Here is a 19085-nt window from a genome sequence, read left to right on the forward strand (position 1 = left end):
TTCTATTTTGTGGAAAAGTGGAGAGATTCTAAATGTTGTTTGTTTTCTATTATTGGTGATGATGAAAACAATGAACTATGAAAAGAAAAGGAAAAATTGTTAATAAAGTGGCAAAAAGTTGTAGGATCTTTTGGAGAGGATGGGAAGTTTGGGCCGTGGGCTGGGCTCTATTGAGTGAGAGAAGTTTTGGGTTCTTTAACATATTTAGTTGGTATTTACCATAAAGAAACTCATCGACTGGCTTCCTATCCCTCTCGGCTCTAACGAATATCCAGATCGGCTCGGAAACTTGGGTTGCGACGGTGGTCGTTTAGACCGAACCATGCCGGGACCTGGGCCTCACATGCTCTACGCCATGGGCTCCGGCATGGCTCTGACCACTCTCTCCGACGGCCGATTCAGCCCCCACCATACTCTCTTTTACACCATCAACGCTTTCTTCGGCCCCGACATCGGCTCCTTCTCCGATTGGCTGTCCTCCGTTCTTGGTTTCTCAGCATCTTCTGTTCCCGACGTTATCCATCATCCCGTCTTCTACATCCTCATTCTGGGTCTTCCTCTCTGCCTCTTCTACTCCTGGCTCTCCTCTTTTCTACTCCATAAGGGCCTCCTCGATTCTGTCTTTGGGGTGAGTCAATTCACTCCATGATCGGGGAGATTTTGGAATTCGGTATTTTATTTTTTGGATCATTGTATTTGTTGTTGGTTGCCTGAATCTGCTGAATTATGTGGAACACCTAATTGGATCGCTCGTTTTCCTTACACGATTTCACTTGTTGTATTGGTTTGACTTCTTTACGGTTTTCCTTGCTGTAAAATGATTATTAAGTTAGAACGATGTGGTTATTTGCTGCTTCTAGTGAAAAGAAATGAAAAAACATTGTGAATCCTTTATAAGATTGTTAATCTTCATCCTTGTTCCTTTTTTTCTAATGATGTAGGTATCTCTTAATAGAAGGCAATGCTTGTTGTTAATTTCAGCTGGTTCTTTTTCACACTTCTTTCTTGACCATTTGTTTGAGGTAAGCTTTTCATTATCGAGAATTTAAATTGCCCCATCACCTACATTCTGCCCCTGTAAGTTCTTTGCTCCTTTTTAAAAGTAAACTTTTTTGCTTGATATACCAATGTGTGAGAATACTAGTTACCGGTGTATGGGTAAGATTCATAGGATATTAGTAAGTGGTGTTTTAGTTATAAATAGGAGCAGTTGGGGATCTTAAGGGGGTTTGAATCACTTTGTTGAAAGTTTCAATAGTTGACTTTGAGAGAGACATAGCCCTCTTTGGCTATTAGTATAATGTAATGTCTCTTGATATTGCAATACATTCCTATCCTTGTGTTCTTTGTATTTCTTTGAATTTTCGTTATGTGGTATCCTAATATATTGCTGCTAAAGCATCTCCTCAGGTAAAGCACCTGTCATGAAGAGATGTGATGTGTGTTAAAATACAAGTTTTCTTATTATCCAAGAGAGTGCAAGGGAAAATAAACCTTGTTATTACCATCTAATTAACGATGCTTGAGACCTTTGTTGATTTAACTGAGTTAGTTGAAAATTTTTCTCAGATGAGATGAGAAGTACTATGATATAATCTTATCAGGATGAATTAGTTCATCAATTTTTTACTTTCTCTAAGTCCTGTGCATTTGGAATGGGATTGTTCTTTCCTGTTTCTTGTTGCCTAGAAAGCTATGTTATTAAACAAGATGGGTTGTACAATTATATCTGTATCATCAAATTTGTAGGAAAATGGGCATTCATCAACGTACACTTGGATATTGAGCACTGGTTGGTGGGAGAACCGAGCACCAATCAATCCAGATGCTGTTATGGTTGTTGGATTCTTGTGCACTTGCTTAATTGGTGGTTTTGTTTACATTAACAGGTTCGTGAATACCAATTATATTAATTCTATTTGCTATTTAAGTTCTATTTAAACTCAATATAATACCATTTTCATGTTCCTTTATGAGACAGGGTGAAGTCTGGAAAGTCAATTTCGAAACAATCGTATCAGTCGGTAAAGCTTATGGTAGTAGTAGCTACCCTATATTCCATGTGGTGCGCAAGCCAGATATACTGGGCTAGCCCTCGTCGACCAGCTGTCGGTGAAGAAGCTGATCTTGGAGTTTTAGTGTTTCTGGTTTTCTATTTTTTTCTACCTCATTATCTTTGTATAAAGTCCATGCAACCAAAAGATTCTGAAACGAAACATCTCCCATTGTGATAGATGAGTTATTCATTTATATTACAAAAAGTTCAATAGACAACATCAGTTTCCTTTTTTCACTTTGACATTACAGCCTGCAGTTGAAGAACCATAATCTGTTCATATACGAGTTTATCATTCGTATTTGGAACCCATTGCCGACTTTGCGAACGCAGGAAGACTAAACGCAGCAGTATGAATCTAAACAGCAGAATTGAACAGCCAAATTAGTTGGATCTTATAAGGGGCCTATGAACAATTGCGAGCAAAAAGTAAGAAGAAATCACCTCTGAGTTGTAGAACTTGGGGGGTCCTTGCGCAACACCAAAATTACTTGGATCCAGCGGATTCACCGGGCGTTTGAAGTCGACTGATGGACCGGCAGTTGAACAGAGCATGAAGCCAATCGAGCCACTGAATTTGGATCATTTAGCAGGAGAAAAAAAGCAATCAGAAAAGTGCAGATTGTGCAAAAACATAAACATGAAGAAGTTTGGAAATGAAACAAAGGGTTCATTTTGAATGGGTTTGCCTTGCATATGAAGGGACAGAGGTCCAAGCATAGTTTACAGAGCCTTTGAAGATGTTACGACAGAGAGTTATGGTGTCTTCCATGGCGAAATTGTTCAGCCATATGCTGTCAGCCGGAGTCGACAATACTCCACCAGGCTTCAACGCCTTTGCTATTGATTTAAGTAAATCTTCATTTGAAAGCTCATTTGCATAAACCCCTGATATCCACATTCAATTATATAGGCATCAACTCCTCATTAGAACTATACATTAAATTTAAATTTTAGATTAAAACAACGAGAAAACTATAAGATACATACCCATGCCTTGAAATGCATCAATTATGATAGCATCATAGGTTGCTGGAGGAACAGATTTGATGAAAGCCACACCTAAAACAACAACCAAACAATTACACGAAAGTAACAAACATAAAAGCAACAACAATCCTCAAAACGATGGGGTGAAATGTAACAAACATGGTAGTTCTATGTTTCCTACCGTCGCCTATGTATGAATTCACACGAGGGTCCTTGTATCCGATAGCAATGTTTGGGAAGTGCTTCTTGTAAACCTAAACCAAACAACATCATATTTAACAAAATTAATTATGACTAAGTTCCATTCTTAATTTTTTGGAGTATCACTGACATCAACCACCATCTTGTCGAGATCACAAATGTCGATTTGCTCAAGGCAAGCATGTCGAGATGCTTCTCGAAGAATCCCTCCATCTCCTCCTCCAATGAGCAAGACCTATGAGGCAAAGTATTAATGTAAACTCATACACTTGAAACTTTAGTATATATACACATTATATATGTACGTATGTACGTACGTATGTATGTATGTATGTATATACGTATGTATGTATATACGTATGTATGTATATATGTATGTACGTATGTACGTATGTGAAGAAGATAACGACCTTTTTGGGATTGGGAATAGAACAAAGTGGGAGATGAGTGAGCATTTCTTGATAAGCAAATTCATCCTTCTCTGTTAGTTGAAGTGACCCATCCAAAATAACAACCTTTCCATGTGTTGATGTCTAAAATTTAATATGGAAAAAAATTGAACTGAGTAAAACTAAACAAAATAACAATTAAATAAGCAAATTAAAATAAAAGTGGAAATGGAAATGAAAAAAATACCTGAAAAACAAAAAGATCTTGATACTGGGATTTTCCTTTGAATATGACCTTCTCTAGCTTAAATACTTGTCCGTGATCTATTAATTTAAATTACATAGTTAGATTGTGGATAATCATAGATTATGAATACTATGCAAAAACAAGGCTACTATTATAATTTAGCTCGACTTTGAAATTTGTTCAATTTTCGTGTTTATACCTTCAAAGTATAAATCAAGATATATAATATTTTATGTTAAAAAATACCAGGATAGAATGGGGCAATATCGACATAGCATCCCGGAAAGGCAGGCGAAAAAGAATCTCCATTTTGGGTGCCATTTTGAATAGGAGAGAAAGAAATGATTTCAATAGGCTCATTATGGTTGGTTTCAATGGTAGGGGCATGGAGCATAGCTTTAATGGGAGAAGAAGAGACACCATTTTGAAATGTCATTTTTGATATATATATATATTTGTATGTATATATATTGTGATGAACTAAAGAGAGTATTGTGAGTGAGTTTTACTATGGAGCAATGAGAGTTTATATAGGAGTTGAAAGCTTTGGGGAACAATACTTTGGATAGAAATGATGGAAAGTTTCCAATGCATGAAATGAGATTGGTGGATTTCTCCCCTATTCATTCCCTAAAATGCCCTAAGATTCTTATTTTTTCTTCAAGGTGAATTGTACCCACTTTGTTCTTTGGACTAATTTGGCTTCTTATGCTATAGCTATGAGAGGTTTCTCTCCTTTTTACCCCATTTTATGATCCCTTTGCTTTTGTGGTTGGTGGGAGGAGGAGATTTGGGAAAAAGTTGTTTGTTTAGTTGTTGTAAACTATGTTAATGGTTAAATAAAGTTATACCTTTTCTATCTTATAATAAGTGAACTGAGAGATTCGAACTTCTGACTTTTTGGTTGACATCCGTACATCTTAATTGTACTTCAGTTAAACTATGAAATTAAATTATTATATAAATTTAGTTGAATTTAAAACAAGAAAAGACAAATGGTGTATGTAAAAGTTGTTGCATGCAATGCAATGTTGTTTAAGTCAAAAATTGCAAGTGATGTGTATCTAAACGTTCCCTTCCCTTCCCTTCCCTAGGGAACAACCCTACAAAAACATACCTATATGATCCTATTTACACGTTTCCCTATTACGAATTAGGGGCTTACACTTTACACATTTCTTACATGCAATTAACTATGCTTGAAGTATTATCCAATGATATTGAAAAAAAATAATAAAAATTGATCGTTCGAACACATATTTGAAAAGTTGAAGGGTACAATTTTAGAATTTGAATGAATGTAAGTGTTTAGTTTTTTATTTTAAAAGTATAAGAGTATAATTGTAAATTTTCATTTGATTGTAAATTATTATGCAATTTGCATTTCTTTATACAATTTTGGTAGATATATTATTTCCTAAAAAAATTAACAAATTTAAGTTTACGAACCATACTTAATTTATTTTTCTAATGTTAACAAACATCAATCTAATTTTCAAAACTAAATAAAAAAATAAGTTTTTTAAAAATAGTTTATTTTTAGAATTTAACTAGAAAATTAACTACAAGTATCATGAGTTCAATCTATGGTGGTCACTTACTTAATAATTAATTTTGTACGAGTTTTCTTGATATCCAAAAGTTGTATGGTCATATGGGTTGTCCTATAAAATTAGTCGAGGTTGACCGACACATTCACATGTCTAAAAAGACTAGAAAATTAAGTATTTCTTAGATGAAAACTAAAATTTAAAATTAAAGCCAAGTACGAAACAAACATAAATATTTATAAGAGAAATTTTCAAAAATGAAAATTTTGACAAAATATAGCAAAATTTTAGATTTTATCGATGACAGACATTGATAAACAGTAACAGAAGTTTATCCGTTTCTACATTTGATAGAATCCAAAATTTTGCTATAATATATAAATAATACCTCATATTATAAAATTAAAAAGAAAACAAAAATTGTTATCAAATAAGGTCCGACAATAGTTTAGATTCCTTAAAAACAAAAAGTTCCTCGTATACAAATCAACATATAGACATTTTTTTCCCAAAAAAACCATAAATTTTAATTATTTCTATTTTCACTTTTTCTTTAAAATAAGAGATAAGGAAAACAAAGTGTCCCATATTAGGTTTGATAGTACAAATTATAATATTTTTTCTCTTTAAGAAATAATAAAAAAAAAAAGCAAAATGTAGTTCGTTAATTGTTCTAATGTGAATAAACTAAGTATATAAACGCGTTTTGAAATGTCAAAAAAGTATTGGATGAAAACATAAAATATGTTAGGTTTGTGTCATAGCTAACATTTGATTATTGATTGTAATTATTATTATATAGAAGAAAAAGGAAGATGAAGATTGTGTTATAATCAAATCAATGCTACCAAATTGAGGGACTACATCCTAATGTTATTAAATGTATTATGATTTTAATTGAAAAGGATATGGCCATGCATATTAAGCCACATATAATATGATCACTATGACCCACACACTATGTTATATATATATATAATGAATCTCTACACAAAAATATCTTCTTTTAATCTCATTATATTCCACCATATATCTCTATAATTCTTTTTTTTGTTTTTGTTTTTATATAATATATAATATATTTATTTTCTTTAGAACATTATAAATTTAATTAATACACTTCTTTTCCTAGATGCTTCCTAATGTGTTTGTTGACTTTGTCAATCTTTTTCTTTTCTTTTCATTTTGAATGGAATTAAAAAATATCTTTAGTTTATTTTGAATTTAAATAAATGGTTGGTTTTTCTTCTCCCCACTTTAATATTCTTATGAAAATGATGTAATTTTCTATTTTAAAATGGTTTTTCTTATCTAAATATAAGTGAAATATTTAATTTTTAGATAGAACATCTGAAACGTAAAACAATGCAACAAGTTTATTTATGTCTATTTGAGATAGACCGTGATAACGATCTATCACTTTTTTATCCTAAATTATCATAATTATATATCAAGTTTTTAAAAATTCTTACTTTCCATATAATAAACTGACAGATAGATAGATGAACATGAGGATGATTTGAAAACATTTGAAACCATAAAGTTAGAAACCCTCAATACACAATTGTTGGCTATCTGTAAATCTTTTTTTTTTCTGAATTTTAAAATTTGAGATATAGATAACGTAGTTTATCTTTAGTATAAAATATAGATTACTATCAAATAGACATAGACAATGGTCTATAATTAAAATTTAAAATTTTATTTTTACCTTTAAACTTTTCTACTATAATTTTCTTTCGTATGTAACACTAATTCTTAATTAACCAATTAAGACGGGATATCTTTTAATTAATCTTTAGTAAAAATGGAAAATTAATGAAATAAATTTAATAATCATTATTTGGATTGTTTTTAAATTAATCAATAACATTACCTCCAAAGATTAACAATGAGTATAAAATTAAATTAAAACTAAATTTAGATCGTAGGGACCAACTTTTGAAAAACTTCAAACAAGACCTAAACAAAATTCAAACCATAACTATATCATACAAGTCAAAATTGAAAATATTGGAAAATCATAGAGTCTAAATTGTAGTTTATTTAAATAACGATGTTTAATATTATATAGTCTTTGTGTCCAAATCTATCTATATATATTGGTATAAATTAATGGAATGAGATAGACCAGCTGTGTCTTAGACAAACTGATGAACATATTCAATTGTAATTAATTATTATGATTTAACTGCAACTATAATTAACTTGAAAGCTTTTAAAATATGACATTAATTTGTGGTTTAATGTGTATATATATAAATAAATAAGCACTTTAGACTTTTGGTTTAATATTTCCCAACCCATTACCTACCGACACCTTAAGTTGATGGAAATCTAAACCCTAATCCTAACTCTTTTCTTTATATATCTAATGATCAATATTGATATTATTAAACTAAGACACTGTTTAAGTCAATACTCCTCACGAGAGGATATATAAATCCATATTTGCTTCTATATACCAAGATTCTCGTGTCACATTTTACCTTGTTATATTTTCATTCATTTATCTTTTCTTGTTATCATTATTCAATTGGGTTTTAGATTTTACAACTCCTAATGATTTAGTTTCTAATTGGGTGTATACATACTGAGCATCACATGGTATATATAAATATATTGCAACCTATTAAAATTAATTTTAAATAGAATTTAGGGTTTAGAGTTTAGTATTGATACAAAGTTAATGTTATTTTTATATTTATTTTTAATATTTCGTAAATTTCTTTTATGATGTAAAAGAAATAAATTTTAGAAGAGAAAATGGAAGACAAAATCTGGAAAGTTCCAAAAGCAAAGGAAATTCAAACTAATTATTGTTATTATTATAATGAACAAAGAATTCAAACTTATTAGTTTCCTTCAGCATAAAAATACTCTTATGAAAATTAAAAAGCCTTATAATATTTTGAGGATAACATTAATTATAAATTTATATCAACATATTAAAGAAAAAACCTTAATTATTTTCTTAATGATTAATTATATTATTAAAATTAAGTATAGATTTGATAAATTATAAGATAATATTTAAATTTAATTTAAGGTAAACACGCGTCCAGCCACGAGTCGGGTCTGACGTTGCTTAGACCGAGCTGACAATACCTTTGCCGCAAGTAACATGTCATCATCTGATTCGTCCACGTTTCTAGGTCGGTTCGTGGACCCCTAAGGTTTATCCGTATCGGATTAAGAACCCGTACCCGAAGTCCGAGCAGGATCCACGAAGCAACACATGCCCAAGCAAAACCTTCCACGTGTCACCTTACACGTGTTCATATTTTTCGCGGCAAATCCTTCCCACCACCTCCGTCCTTTTCACTTCAATTGAAACTTGAAAGATCTTCAATCCCTTTGATTCTCCATTTCTTCAAATTTCCTTCTTTGAAAAAAGTTAGTCCCATTCATTCGTTTTGAAATTCTTCAATGTTTCGAAATCCCAAATTATCCGATCGTCGGATTCTTACTTTTCCGGCGGTTCATCCATGCTCTGCTATTTCACCGGCCACTCTTTTGGCCTCCTTGATCGATCTTTGCCGTCAAATATGTAATCACCAAACGAAAAGTTTCGTGACCCAGAAACGAAACGCCCGAGAAACCATTCGACAAATCGGAATTTTATTGATATTCTTTGAGGAACTTCGCGACATGTCGTCCAATCTTCCGGATTCTGTTGTGCTTTGTTTTTCAGAGCTTCATCTCACGTTTCAGAAAATTTTGTTCTTGTTTGAAGATTGCTCGCGTTCTAATGCGAAGATTTGGATGTTAATGAAGTCCCAATTCGTGGCTACTCAGTTTTGGGTTTTGATTCGAGCGCTCGCTACGGCTCTCGATGTGTTGCCGTTGAGTCGGATTGATACGAGCGATGAAGTGAAAGAGTTGGTGGAATTAGTTGCGAAACAAGCAAGAATTGCGAAGTTTGGGCTGGATAAAGATGATGAATTGACGGTGAAGCGTCTTCAATCGATTTTGCTGCAATTTGACAAGGGGATTGAGCCGGATTTGACCGCCATTAAAAGGGTTCTTAATTACCTTGAGATTCGAAGGTGGAGTGATTGTAATAAAGAGATTAAATTCTTGCAAGAGGAGATTGATTTTCAGTATTCGGATTTGAAAGAACGAGATGTTCAAATTTTGAGCAGTTTGGTGGGTTTTATGAGTTACAGCAGAGTAACTCTGTTTGAAGCTTTGGATTTTCGGGACAAAAATCAAGCGGAATTCAAATGCAATCCCGAGATTCTTAGTTGTTTGAACCCAGATGATTTTCGATGTCCAATTTCTCTTGAACTTATGATTGATCCGGTTACTGTTTCCACCGGACAGACTTACGATCGAGCTTCGATTCAAAAATGGCTTTCCGCTGGAAATTTCATCTGTCCCAAAACTGGGGAGAGGCTCACAAGCTTAGAGCTGGTGCCAAATTCGAGTGTCAAAAAGTTGATTAATCAATTTTGTGCCGACAATGGAATTTCCTTGGCCAAATTCAACGTACGATCTCATGACATAACTCGAACTATAATTCCGGGGAGCTTGGCGGCTGCGGAAGCGATCAAATTCACTTCGGAGTTTCTTCTCCGGCGACTGGTTTTTGGAACGAGTACAGAAAAGAACAAGGCAGCATATGAGATTCGTTTGTTGGCGAAATCGAACATCTTTAACCGGTCTTGTTTGATTAAAGCTGGTGCAATTCCACCATTGTTGAATCTTCTCTCGTCATTCGATAAATCGACCCAAGAAAACGCCATTGCTGCAATTTTGAAGCTTTCAAAGCATTCAACTGGTAAGATTTTGGTGATGGAAAATGGAGGATTACCGCCGATTCTCTCTGTTTTAAAATCCGGGTTTTGTTTAGAATCTCGTCAATTAGCCGCCGCCACATTGTTCTACCTCTCATCGGTAAAGGAATACCGGAAACTAATCGGCGAAATTCCTGACGCCATAGCAGGCCTAATCGATCTCGTCAAGGAAGGAACAACATGTGGGAAAAAAAACGCAGTAGTTGCCATCTTCGGGCTTTTACTCTGTCCCAAAAACAACAAAACCGTTCTTAATTCCGGCGCCGTTCCAATTCTTCTTGACATAATCGCCACCTCCAACAACAGCGAATTGATTTCCGATTCCCTGGCAGTAATAGCAGCATTGGCTGAGAGTACAGAAGGAACCAACGCGATTCTTCAAGCATCAGCTCTGCCTCTGCTTATAAAGACTTTGAATTCGGAAAGTACATTGGCCGGAAAAGAGTACTGCGTTTCGACTCTGCGTTCTCTGTGCAGCCACGGCGGCGAGGAGGTGGTGGCGGCACTGGCTGATGATCGAACCATTGCAGGGTCGCTTTATTCGGTTGTGACTGAGGGAAATGCTGCGGCAGGGAAGAAGGCGCGGTGGTTGTTGAAGATTTTGCATAAGTTTAGGGAAAACGATGTGGCGGTGAACACGGCGGCTGATCAAGAACGATCAGTTGATGTTTGGTAGTTATATTAGGTTAGGAAAAAAATTGAATTACAAATGATTTGGAGATTTGAATTGTTTGTTGTTAAAATTTTGAAATTGAGCTCGGTTTTTATAAGAGCTCGTTTGATTTAGTTTGGATTAGGAAAATATAAAATAGTGTTTACATTATTAAATACTTGTATATAGAAACCATACTTTATACTTAGAGATATAATCTATAGTTTGTGAATGTGTACAATAACATCATATTCTTTTGTAATGTAACGTCAATGTGTATTGGTTATCTGTAATTCAAATTAGTATAATATATGGTAATTTACTTTATTTTATAACTTTTGTTTTATTTAATTGAATTTTCATATGTGATGCTTTCTTACCTTCACAAGAATTTGTGTTTTAAAGTTTTTTTCATTCACCTTTTATAAATAACTTCCAATGATTATTATTATTTTTTTCCTTTGGCTTACTTTCTTCTTGTTTTTATGCTATCTTCTTCTCTACTCAATTTAACGATCATTCATGTTCATATTTAAGATTTTTGATCGAGAGTTTATCATCACATTTGTGTCTACTATCTTAAATGTCTTGGTCGTAGATCAAAAGTCTCTCGAATAAGAAAGAATTCTCCTTCAATAATTAAAAAGAAAACAAAATATTTACTCTTTATTAAAAAAAATTAAAACACAGGACAAAAGAAAAGTAAATGGAAAATATTTTAAGTGAAGATTTCAAGATTCGAACTCCCAACCGCAGCCTCAGCGCTTTGATCTCATAATTAGGGCTAAAAATTTCATTTGCAAAATTCTTCAGCTGGCTCGTCTTCTTACTCATCTCCCCGACTCTTCCCTATTACCTAATTCGACCCAGGTAATCTTCTCCACTGTTCTTCTCTCAAATCTAAATCGATTTACATTCTTCAAATTTTACGATTTCTTTGGGTTTAGATCTGCATTATATTATGGAGTTCTTCAGTAATTTTATTCAATATGTTTTGCTAATTCAATCTCTTTATCCCACAATTCATCGCTTCCTGATTTTTTTTTATCTTTGGTTTTAATGCGAACTCGTTTTTGAGTTTCTGCGAAAAATATCTGTGGTTTGGTTTCTTGCTTGATTGGGATCTTAGATTGGAAAAGCTAGGGTTTCACTACATTTTAATTTCTATTACTAATTCGTCATTTAGAATGCAGTACAATATGACTTCTGGTTATTTTTCATTTTTTATTAACGTGATTGTTGCTGATTTTTATTGAATACGACATCTGTAGACTTAAAATTTTTCATGGCGACTGAATCCAAGACTGCGACTGAGGAAGTTAAGATTGACCTCTTTGAAGATGATGATGAGTTTGAAGAGTTTGAAATTAATGAAGGTACAATTTACTGTTATTCATTTGGGAAAAAAAACCATCCCCTTATTTGGACTTATTCACTACTGTTTACAGTGTATACTTGTTTTTCATTTATGGTTGGCCGATGTGGATTACTTGCTTGATGTTGCATACAAAATAATGGAAATAAAATAAGGGTCTTCATAGTCTTGTTACTTGCCTTGGCGACAAATATGATCTGCTATAACAGCAATATTATTCTCTAGTTTCGATCAGCATACTCTAAGTTTTTATTGTTCTCTCAGGATTATCATTTTATATTATTTCCATCTGATACAATTATAATCACCCATACCTTATAATGAGATGGACTTGCATTCTCTACTATTAAACCGATCAATTAAAGAAACTATTAGTTAGAGAAAAAAGATGTGAGAGTTACATGCCTTTTGGCTTCCGAGGAATGTCCTCACTATCTTTGGGGGTTGGCATTCCCCTGGGCCCTGTTAGGATTTGAGAAGTCTTTATCTTAGAACTCAAGGACAAAGTCATATTTTGTTCAAGTAAGCACATTGGAAAGTCTTATCTATTAAAGATTTTATGATATTTGGAACGAGACCCATAAATTGAGAAGTCTTTATAATATTAGTGTGTGCTAAAAAATACTAGGAGTTATTTTTTTGCTAACATGAGCAGTTGAGCTGACATGTACTTGTACTATCAATCTAGAGTTTTGAGGTTTGGCCCCCCACCCCACATATTATAAGAGAAAATAAAGTAAAAATAGTAGGGGTATGAGTTTTGGTTGAATATAAGGACATTGGAGGGATGATATTGGTGGAACAAAGTGTAGGAGAAAGAGACAATCTTTTTGCAGTTCAACCATTTTGAATTGCTGTAAATCAAATGGCCGATATGCATTGATCTTGATACATTTAGGGAAGAAGTAGAAGTTTCTGTTAAGTAGTTCCCCACTTTTACAGGTGAGGGTGAAAAAGCATGCTCTGCTACTTGATTTGAATCCTCCTATGAGCAATGCAACAGTGTTTTTAGGAAGGAAATTAGAGTCCTGTGGCAAAGGATAAGGATTTTCTTGTCTAATCTGCCACAATCTAAACCTTTCTTCTTCTTTCAGAATATATGTTGATGTCTTGAAGTGATGTACTATTAGCACAATAACACCGATGGATCCATTTTTTTGATATCTTTCCCACTGAAAGATCAACTCATAAATGGTAGAACAGCATGACACTCTGATATATGTGTAATCCTAGAAAATCGGTTATTGTCAGTATTTGTTTCTCGTGGCTTCTTCTTCTTTCCCCCCCCCCCCCCCCCCCCCCCCTACTTCTTTTTCTTCCTGGTTTTATAGAAATTTTGAGAAATTTGGTTCCAGAGGGGTCATAATCTAATCTGAAACACTCCGTTATCATAGACACTTCTAATATTGTTATGAATGACCACATCAACTGTGCAGAGTGGGAAATGAAAGAAGAAGGCAAAGAAATTACACAGCAGTGGGAAGACGACTGGGATGATGACGATGTCAACGACGACTTCTCTCTGCAGCTTAGAAGAGAATTGGAGAGCAATACCGAGAAGAAATGAGAAGACTTTTTTTTAGTGTCTTGAATGTTTTTATCTTCTAAGATGTATGTTTAAGTTAGGTCTTTTGACCCCATTGTGATTTTACGCCGTCTTATATCCTTGTAAATGGTGGTATTATGAACATACTTAGTAGCCTCAAACATCGTTTTACCTTTTCAGATCAGATGATTGGAAATTTGTGAAACGTTTTGCTCTGAAGAAAACACTGATTATTGTTGTAGCATCTTCTTCTTTTTATTTATTTTTATTTTATTTTACTTATCTTCTTTTTTCCCTCAAAGGTCACATATTCAACTTCTTCATCTATTTTATGAAATTGTTTCAATTAAGTTTTCTAGGGCTTCAATGGCTCTAAACAAAATTTCACAACAAGCACTTTTGTGGCCATTTATTTCAATAGCTCATCTCAATCAATCTTTTAGCTATAGTTAACACCATTTCTCAAAACATTCAAATCATCACTGAGAACCCTTTAAAAGAACATTCTAAGCAACAGTCTTAACAAAATTATGACACTCGACTAAACATGTGCTCTTGATAACAATTTTTTTAAGCCATCGCTCCTTGTGTTTTCCAAAATGGAGTTTTAGAGCGACGAATCGTATAAAGCAAAACAAAAGATAGGAAAGAAGATTAAGAGAATTAGAATATAGGAAAGGAGAATAAGAGAATTTGAAAATACAATTAGCGTCTCATTTGCATGAGATTCTATATAGTTTGTACAACTACATCCTTGAGTTCTAAGAATTAAAGAACAAGATCGAAAGAAGAAAAAAAAGATTTTTGACAAAAGCAAAATGCTACAAATACGACGATAAATCCAGTTCCATAAATCCTCAAATCACAAAAAACTGAAGAAAAATAGTCCACTTTCTTATTCATTACGAAACTGAATAATACAAAACAATAGAAAGAAGTTACAAACAAGAACAATATTCCACAAAAAAGAGTTCTTCATCTTCTTCTTCTCTTAGCCATACTCTGCAACTTTGTCACTGCAGACGTTGGGGCTTCTTTTGAACGTCGACTTCCTCCGGCCCGGCCACCACAATTGGCAGCAAAATCAGAACCATGAACCAAATCAATTCAATTGAATCAATGAAATTTTGGGAAGAACAGCAGCAAAAGTTCTACAAATTGGGCAAATGGGTTTGTTCAAAAGCCAAGAATCTATACAATGAACATGAAAACTATGATTACAATTAGGCAGCAATCTGCATCTTTCCCCCATTTTGAAATTCTCCAAACAAATCACACATTCCATTTCAAAATCCTCCAGTTTGTTGCTGTACTCATAACAAGGAATCTTCTCCAAATCTTCATTTGAAAACCTCTTCATTCCATAACTATTGTTATTATTATTATTATCACTTCTCCAAATTCCTTCTTCTCTTAAAGCTCTCCCAACAATACAAACATGAATTACAACTAAAACAGCAATTCCAACCACTAACAGAACAGCTGATACAACAATCTCCATAACCATAATAATCTCCACAATATGACAAACCCCTTTTGTTTTGGTTTTCGTTCTATTCTCTAGATTCACTCATTTTGGATCTTCAAAAGGAAGAATTTTGTTGGGGTTGAGTTTTAAAGACACACAGAGACAGAGAGACAGAGAGATGAAGAGGAAGAAGAAGAAGAAGAAGAAAAAGAAGAAGAAGAATTTGATGATGAGTGTCCTTCTGGCTTTTGTCTCATTTGGGGTCCATTTTCACAAATTTTCCAAATTTTATCAAACACCCTTTTGGAACGGTCTTTTGTTTGGATCATTAGAAAGGAAATTACATATATATTGCAATCACTTCATGCTCAATCTCGTTTAATAATTATTTAGTTTTTGAAAAATTTAAGTTTACAAACAAACATTGAATCTTTGACTTTTTTGCTTTTATTATCTATTTGTTTCTACCACAACCTAAGTTTTGAAGACTAAAAAAAAAAAAAGATAGTTTTTGTTTTTTGGATCACATACATATATGTTCTTCAAATTAAAAAGTTGAGAATATTCCATTGTGTTTATGTCTAATAAATTTTTAAACTTGATTTTATGATTAATAAGCCCTTAATCTAAACAGTATCATATCAAGAGGTTTTTATTTTTCTTTGAAATTTAATCAAATGTAGTGGTAAATTGTATAAAGACATTGAAAGACAAGAGGTTCAGCAATGATTGGAATTGTCCTTTTCAAATACAAAATATGAACTTAAGGAGGAGAGAAAAAAGAAAGAAAGAAAAAGAATTGGATGCCAAATTGAAGTGCTTCATAGGCCATTGATTTAGTACCATATTCAATAACCCCACATGACATGAATTGATTGGAAATCAAAAACCTCTTTTTTCTATTAAATATACGTTCTAAATTATTAGGAGAATCTAATCATGTTCATCTGTACAACAAAGTCTTATGATTGAGAGAATCCAATCATATATATCTATATATTAATATTGTACAACAAATATTTTTATCGTCTCTTAGGTCATTTAGTGCCCTAAATTATTGAATTTTAATTTCAACTTTTTGTAGTTGTACATGGTTACCAATTAGAGGATATTCATTTCCTTTTAATTGTTTTAGAATTTTGAGTGAATAACAATTATTATTTTAGAAACTAAAAAGACTTAATATAATCCTTTTAAAGAATCAAACCTTTTTAACTTCCAAGTCAAGACTCTATTTCATACTTGTTCAACTTAGATACATCAATAACTACAAACCTCTAATTAGTTAACATATCCACACAAAAACAATCTTAATTAGCATCTTAAATCAGTATGAATGGAAGACTAAATCCTAATTAGTCCTTAAACATTGTTTATGTTTTTACATATCCACATGTTAATTAAAATTAAATTCCTAAAATTAGACAAGAAAAATGTTTTTGACTTTGTCTTTAGTCAATAAGAATGATTATCAGTACTCTTTCAGCTATTTACGTTTAGCCTTAAAAAAGAGTTCCAAACCATTGACATATAAACCAACCAAATTTAGCCACAAATTTCTTCACTCATCTCTTTTACCCACACCTCCATTATATATACAAACCCACAAAATTTTTCTTTTTTCAACCTTTTTTTTATTTATTAATATCTCAAAAATATTTATTAAAAAAAACCCACAAAAAAAAAAGGAGAAAAACCCACCCAGAAAATAGACAAAAAAAAGAAACCTTTCTTTTTCAAGTTTTTCAAACCCTTCTTCTTCACTACTCTTAAAAGGGTTCATTACAAAAGGAAAATAGTGTTGTTTTGATTTTTGTCACAATGGTGAATACAGAGACAGCAAGAACAGTGATTGGCATTATAGGTAAAGAAAAAAAGATATCTAATCTTTGTAATTTTAGATAGACAAAATTGATTGTTATTCTCTTTTTTTTTTTTTTACAGGAAATGTCATATCTTTTGGTTTATTTATGTCACCAATGTAAGCTTATTCTAATCATCTCTCTTTATTATATATTGTTAGTTTATTACTTTTTGTTGTGTTGAATTTTTGTGATGAACAAACAATTTTGTATAGCCCAACATTTGTCAAAATAATAAAGCACAAGGCAGTGGAAGATTTCAAGCCAGATCCTTACTTGGCTACAATTCTTAATTGTGCTATGTGGGTGTTCTATGGAATGCCTTTTGTTCATCCCGATAGCATTCTCGTCGTTACTATCAACGGTATCGGTTTTTTCATCGAAGCCGTGTACGTTTCCATCTTCTTTATCTACTCTCCATGGGCCAAGAAAGTAAGTTTTGAGAGAATAAAGTTTTTAACGTCTAAATTTTTCCTACGGTTTTGTAATTAATTAGGGTTTCTTTTGATGATGTTTTTTTGTGGAAATTTTTTCAGAAGAAGATGATGGTCATTTTGTTGATCGAAACTATTTTCTTTGCTGTCGTCGTCGTTATTACGCTTCTGGTTTTCCATACCACCACAACTAGAACTTACTTTGTTGGCATTTTATGTATTATCTTCAACATTGGAATGTATACTTCTCCATTGACTGTCATGGTATTCAAAACTAACTCAATCTACAACAAAAAGCTTTTTTCTGATACGACGAATATTGAATTTTGTTATATGTATGTGTGTGTTTTTTTTCTCAGCGACTAGTCATCAAAACAAGGAGTGTGAAATATATGCCATTTACTCTCTCCCTTGCCAACTTTTGCAACGGTATTGTATGGGCCATTTACGCTATTCTCAAGTTCGATCCTAACGTCTTGGTAAGCCATTCGTTTCGTAACCAATTTCCATCTAATAACCATTTGATTTTTAGTCTATGATTTATTGATATATATACATACATGTACTGTCATTTTTGTACAGATTCCAAACAGTTTGGGAGCACTTTCTGGGTTGATACAATTGATTCTATATGCAACTTATTATAAAACTACAAATTGGGACAGTGACGACTCATCGCGCTCGAAGAGGCCAGAGGTGCAAATGACAGATAATGTGTAGTCTTGGGAGAGGTTGAATTGAATACTTAGATGAGGTCGACATGTCGTGTCTAGCAATTTCTTACCCCTCCTTTTGGAGCTTCATTATTGAAGGCTCAGCTAAATAAATTACTTGGTGTAATTTTTTTTTCATTCATTGCATCCACATAAATAGCTTTTTGTTTTGCTGTGTACTTCTAATTCTTTTTCCCCCACACCAAATTTGTTCTCTCTCAATATTCTTTTTGAAATATAGTCTTACTTCATTTCATCAAACTCTTCCATTTAATTTCCCTACTCTCTTCCATCCTATGATTGGGATTCGATTTCAATTAATTGTGGCTAACTTTGGTCGTTAATGTTATTGTCTACTCGGATTATTCTTATATCTCGTTATAGTATAGATTTTGTTAGATAACTTATTCTCTATTTTTCTTTATCTCCTCCTCTAGCTTTATAATTTGTATCTCTTTAACTACTTTTTTTTTTTTGTTTACTTATTTTCTCCCTAATCCACTTTAGCACTAATACATGAAAAGATGCATGCAATAGTATTACTATCTCGTTTCGAACAAATACGTGATATCCTCATGAACATTCAGTATATCTTTTGGACTTACAAGAAACGTCTACATACGAACAATCAATTTCATTAAAGAATAACAAATAATTTGAAAGGCACCACGCATGATTCAAATGGTTGTAACACTAACCATCTTGATTGGACATACCTAAAATCTTCTTGATCTATTCCATGGGTCAAGAGAGTAAAGCTAAGCTAAAGACCATAAAAGTTTCTAATTTCTCTTCTAAAATTT

General features: G+C 32.8%; 7 protein-coding genes across 8 annotated transcripts; 4 read left to right on the plus strand and 3 right to left on the minus strand.

Moving 5' to 3' along the window:
- The first annotated feature begins 170 nt into the window (after positions 1–170).
- LOC101221499 lies at positions 171–2736 on the plus strand. Of its 2 annotated transcripts, XM_004152420.3 has the most exons (4): positions 196–628; positions 942–1022; positions 1750–1889; positions 1982–2736. In XM_004152420.3, the coding sequence occupies exons 1-4, from the start codon at positions 323–325 to the stop codon at positions 2229–2231; spliced, it is 777 nt and encodes a 258-aa protein (XP_004152468.1). In that variant the 5' UTR covers positions 196–322; the 3' UTR covers positions 2232–2736. The 2 variants fall into 2 exon arrangements, with proteins under 2 accessions (XP_004152469.1, XP_004152468.1); XM_004152421.3 differs by lacking the exon at positions 942–1022 and having other exon boundaries at positions 171–628.
- Positions 2349–3050, minus strand: LOC116402410 (spermidine synthase 1-like). The gene is made up of 4 exons (XM_031881621.1): positions 3047–3050; positions 2746–2944; positions 2501–2627; positions 2349–2414 (listed from the first exon to the last, which is right to left on the minus strand). Exons 1-4 carry the CDS (start codon positions 3048–3050, stop codon positions 2349–2351), a joined length of 396 nt encoding a protein of 131 aa, XP_031737481.1.
- A 74-nt stretch (positions 3051–3124) lies between these two features.
- Positions 3125–4319, minus strand: LOC101221659 (spermidine synthase 1). Its single transcript, XM_031881628.1, has 5 exons — positions 4130–4319; positions 3884–3960; positions 3658–3780; positions 3378–3482; positions 3125–3300 (listed from the first exon to the last, which is right to left on the minus strand). The coding sequence occupies exons 1-5, from the start codon at positions 4317–4319 to the stop codon at positions 3139–3141; spliced, it is 657 nt and encodes a 218-aa protein (XP_031737488.1). The 3' UTR covers positions 3125–3138.
- A 4483-nt stretch (positions 4320–8802) lies between these two features.
- On the plus strand, positions 8803–11177 carry LOC101221889 (U-box domain-containing protein 19). The gene has a single exon (XM_004152502.3). It carries the CDS (start codon positions 8863–8865, stop codon positions 10906–10908), a length of 2046 nt encoding a protein of 681 aa, XP_004152550.1. The 5' UTR covers positions 8803–8862; the 3' UTR covers positions 10909–11177.
- Positions 11178–11597: 420 nt separating this feature from the next.
- Positions 11598–14083, plus strand: LOC101221888 (protein DELETION OF SUV3 SUPPRESSOR 1(I)). Its single transcript, XM_004152422.3, has 3 exons — positions 11598–11754; positions 12156–12260; positions 13696–14083. Exons 2-3 carry the CDS (start codon positions 12170–12172, stop codon positions 13824–13826), a joined length of 222 nt encoding a protein of 73 aa, XP_004152470.1. The 5' UTR covers positions 11598–11754; positions 12156–12169; the 3' UTR covers positions 13827–14083.
- An 824-nt stretch (positions 14084–14907) lies between these two features.
- Positions 14908–15306, minus strand: LOC101222125. The gene is made up of 2 exons (XM_004152503.1): positions 15084–15306; positions 14908–14996 (listed from the first exon to the last, which is right to left on the minus strand). Exons 1-2 carry the CDS (start codon positions 15304–15306, stop codon positions 14908–14910), a joined length of 312 nt encoding a protein of 103 aa, XP_004152551.1.
- A 1614-nt stretch (positions 15307–16920) lies between these two features.
- LOC101222361 (bidirectional sugar transporter SWEET5) lies at positions 16921–18536 on the plus strand. Its single transcript, XM_004152504.3, has 6 exons — positions 16921–17137; positions 17218–17254; positions 17351–17567; positions 17672–17833; positions 17929–18048; positions 18152–18536. Exons 1-6 carry the CDS (start codon positions 17095–17097, stop codon positions 18287–18289), a joined length of 717 nt encoding a protein of 238 aa, XP_004152552.1. The 5' UTR covers positions 16921–17094; the 3' UTR covers positions 18290–18536.
- The last annotated feature ends 549 nt before the right edge of the window (positions 18537–19085 follow it).

The sequence above is a fragment of the Cucumis sativus genome, chromosome 1 (assembly GCF_000004075.3).
Source record: "Cucumis sativus cultivar 9930 chromosome 1, Cucumber_9930_V3, whole genome shotgun sequence".
NCBI lineage: Eukaryota > Viridiplantae > Streptophyta > Magnoliopsida > Cucurbitales > Cucurbitaceae > Cucumis > Cucumis sativus.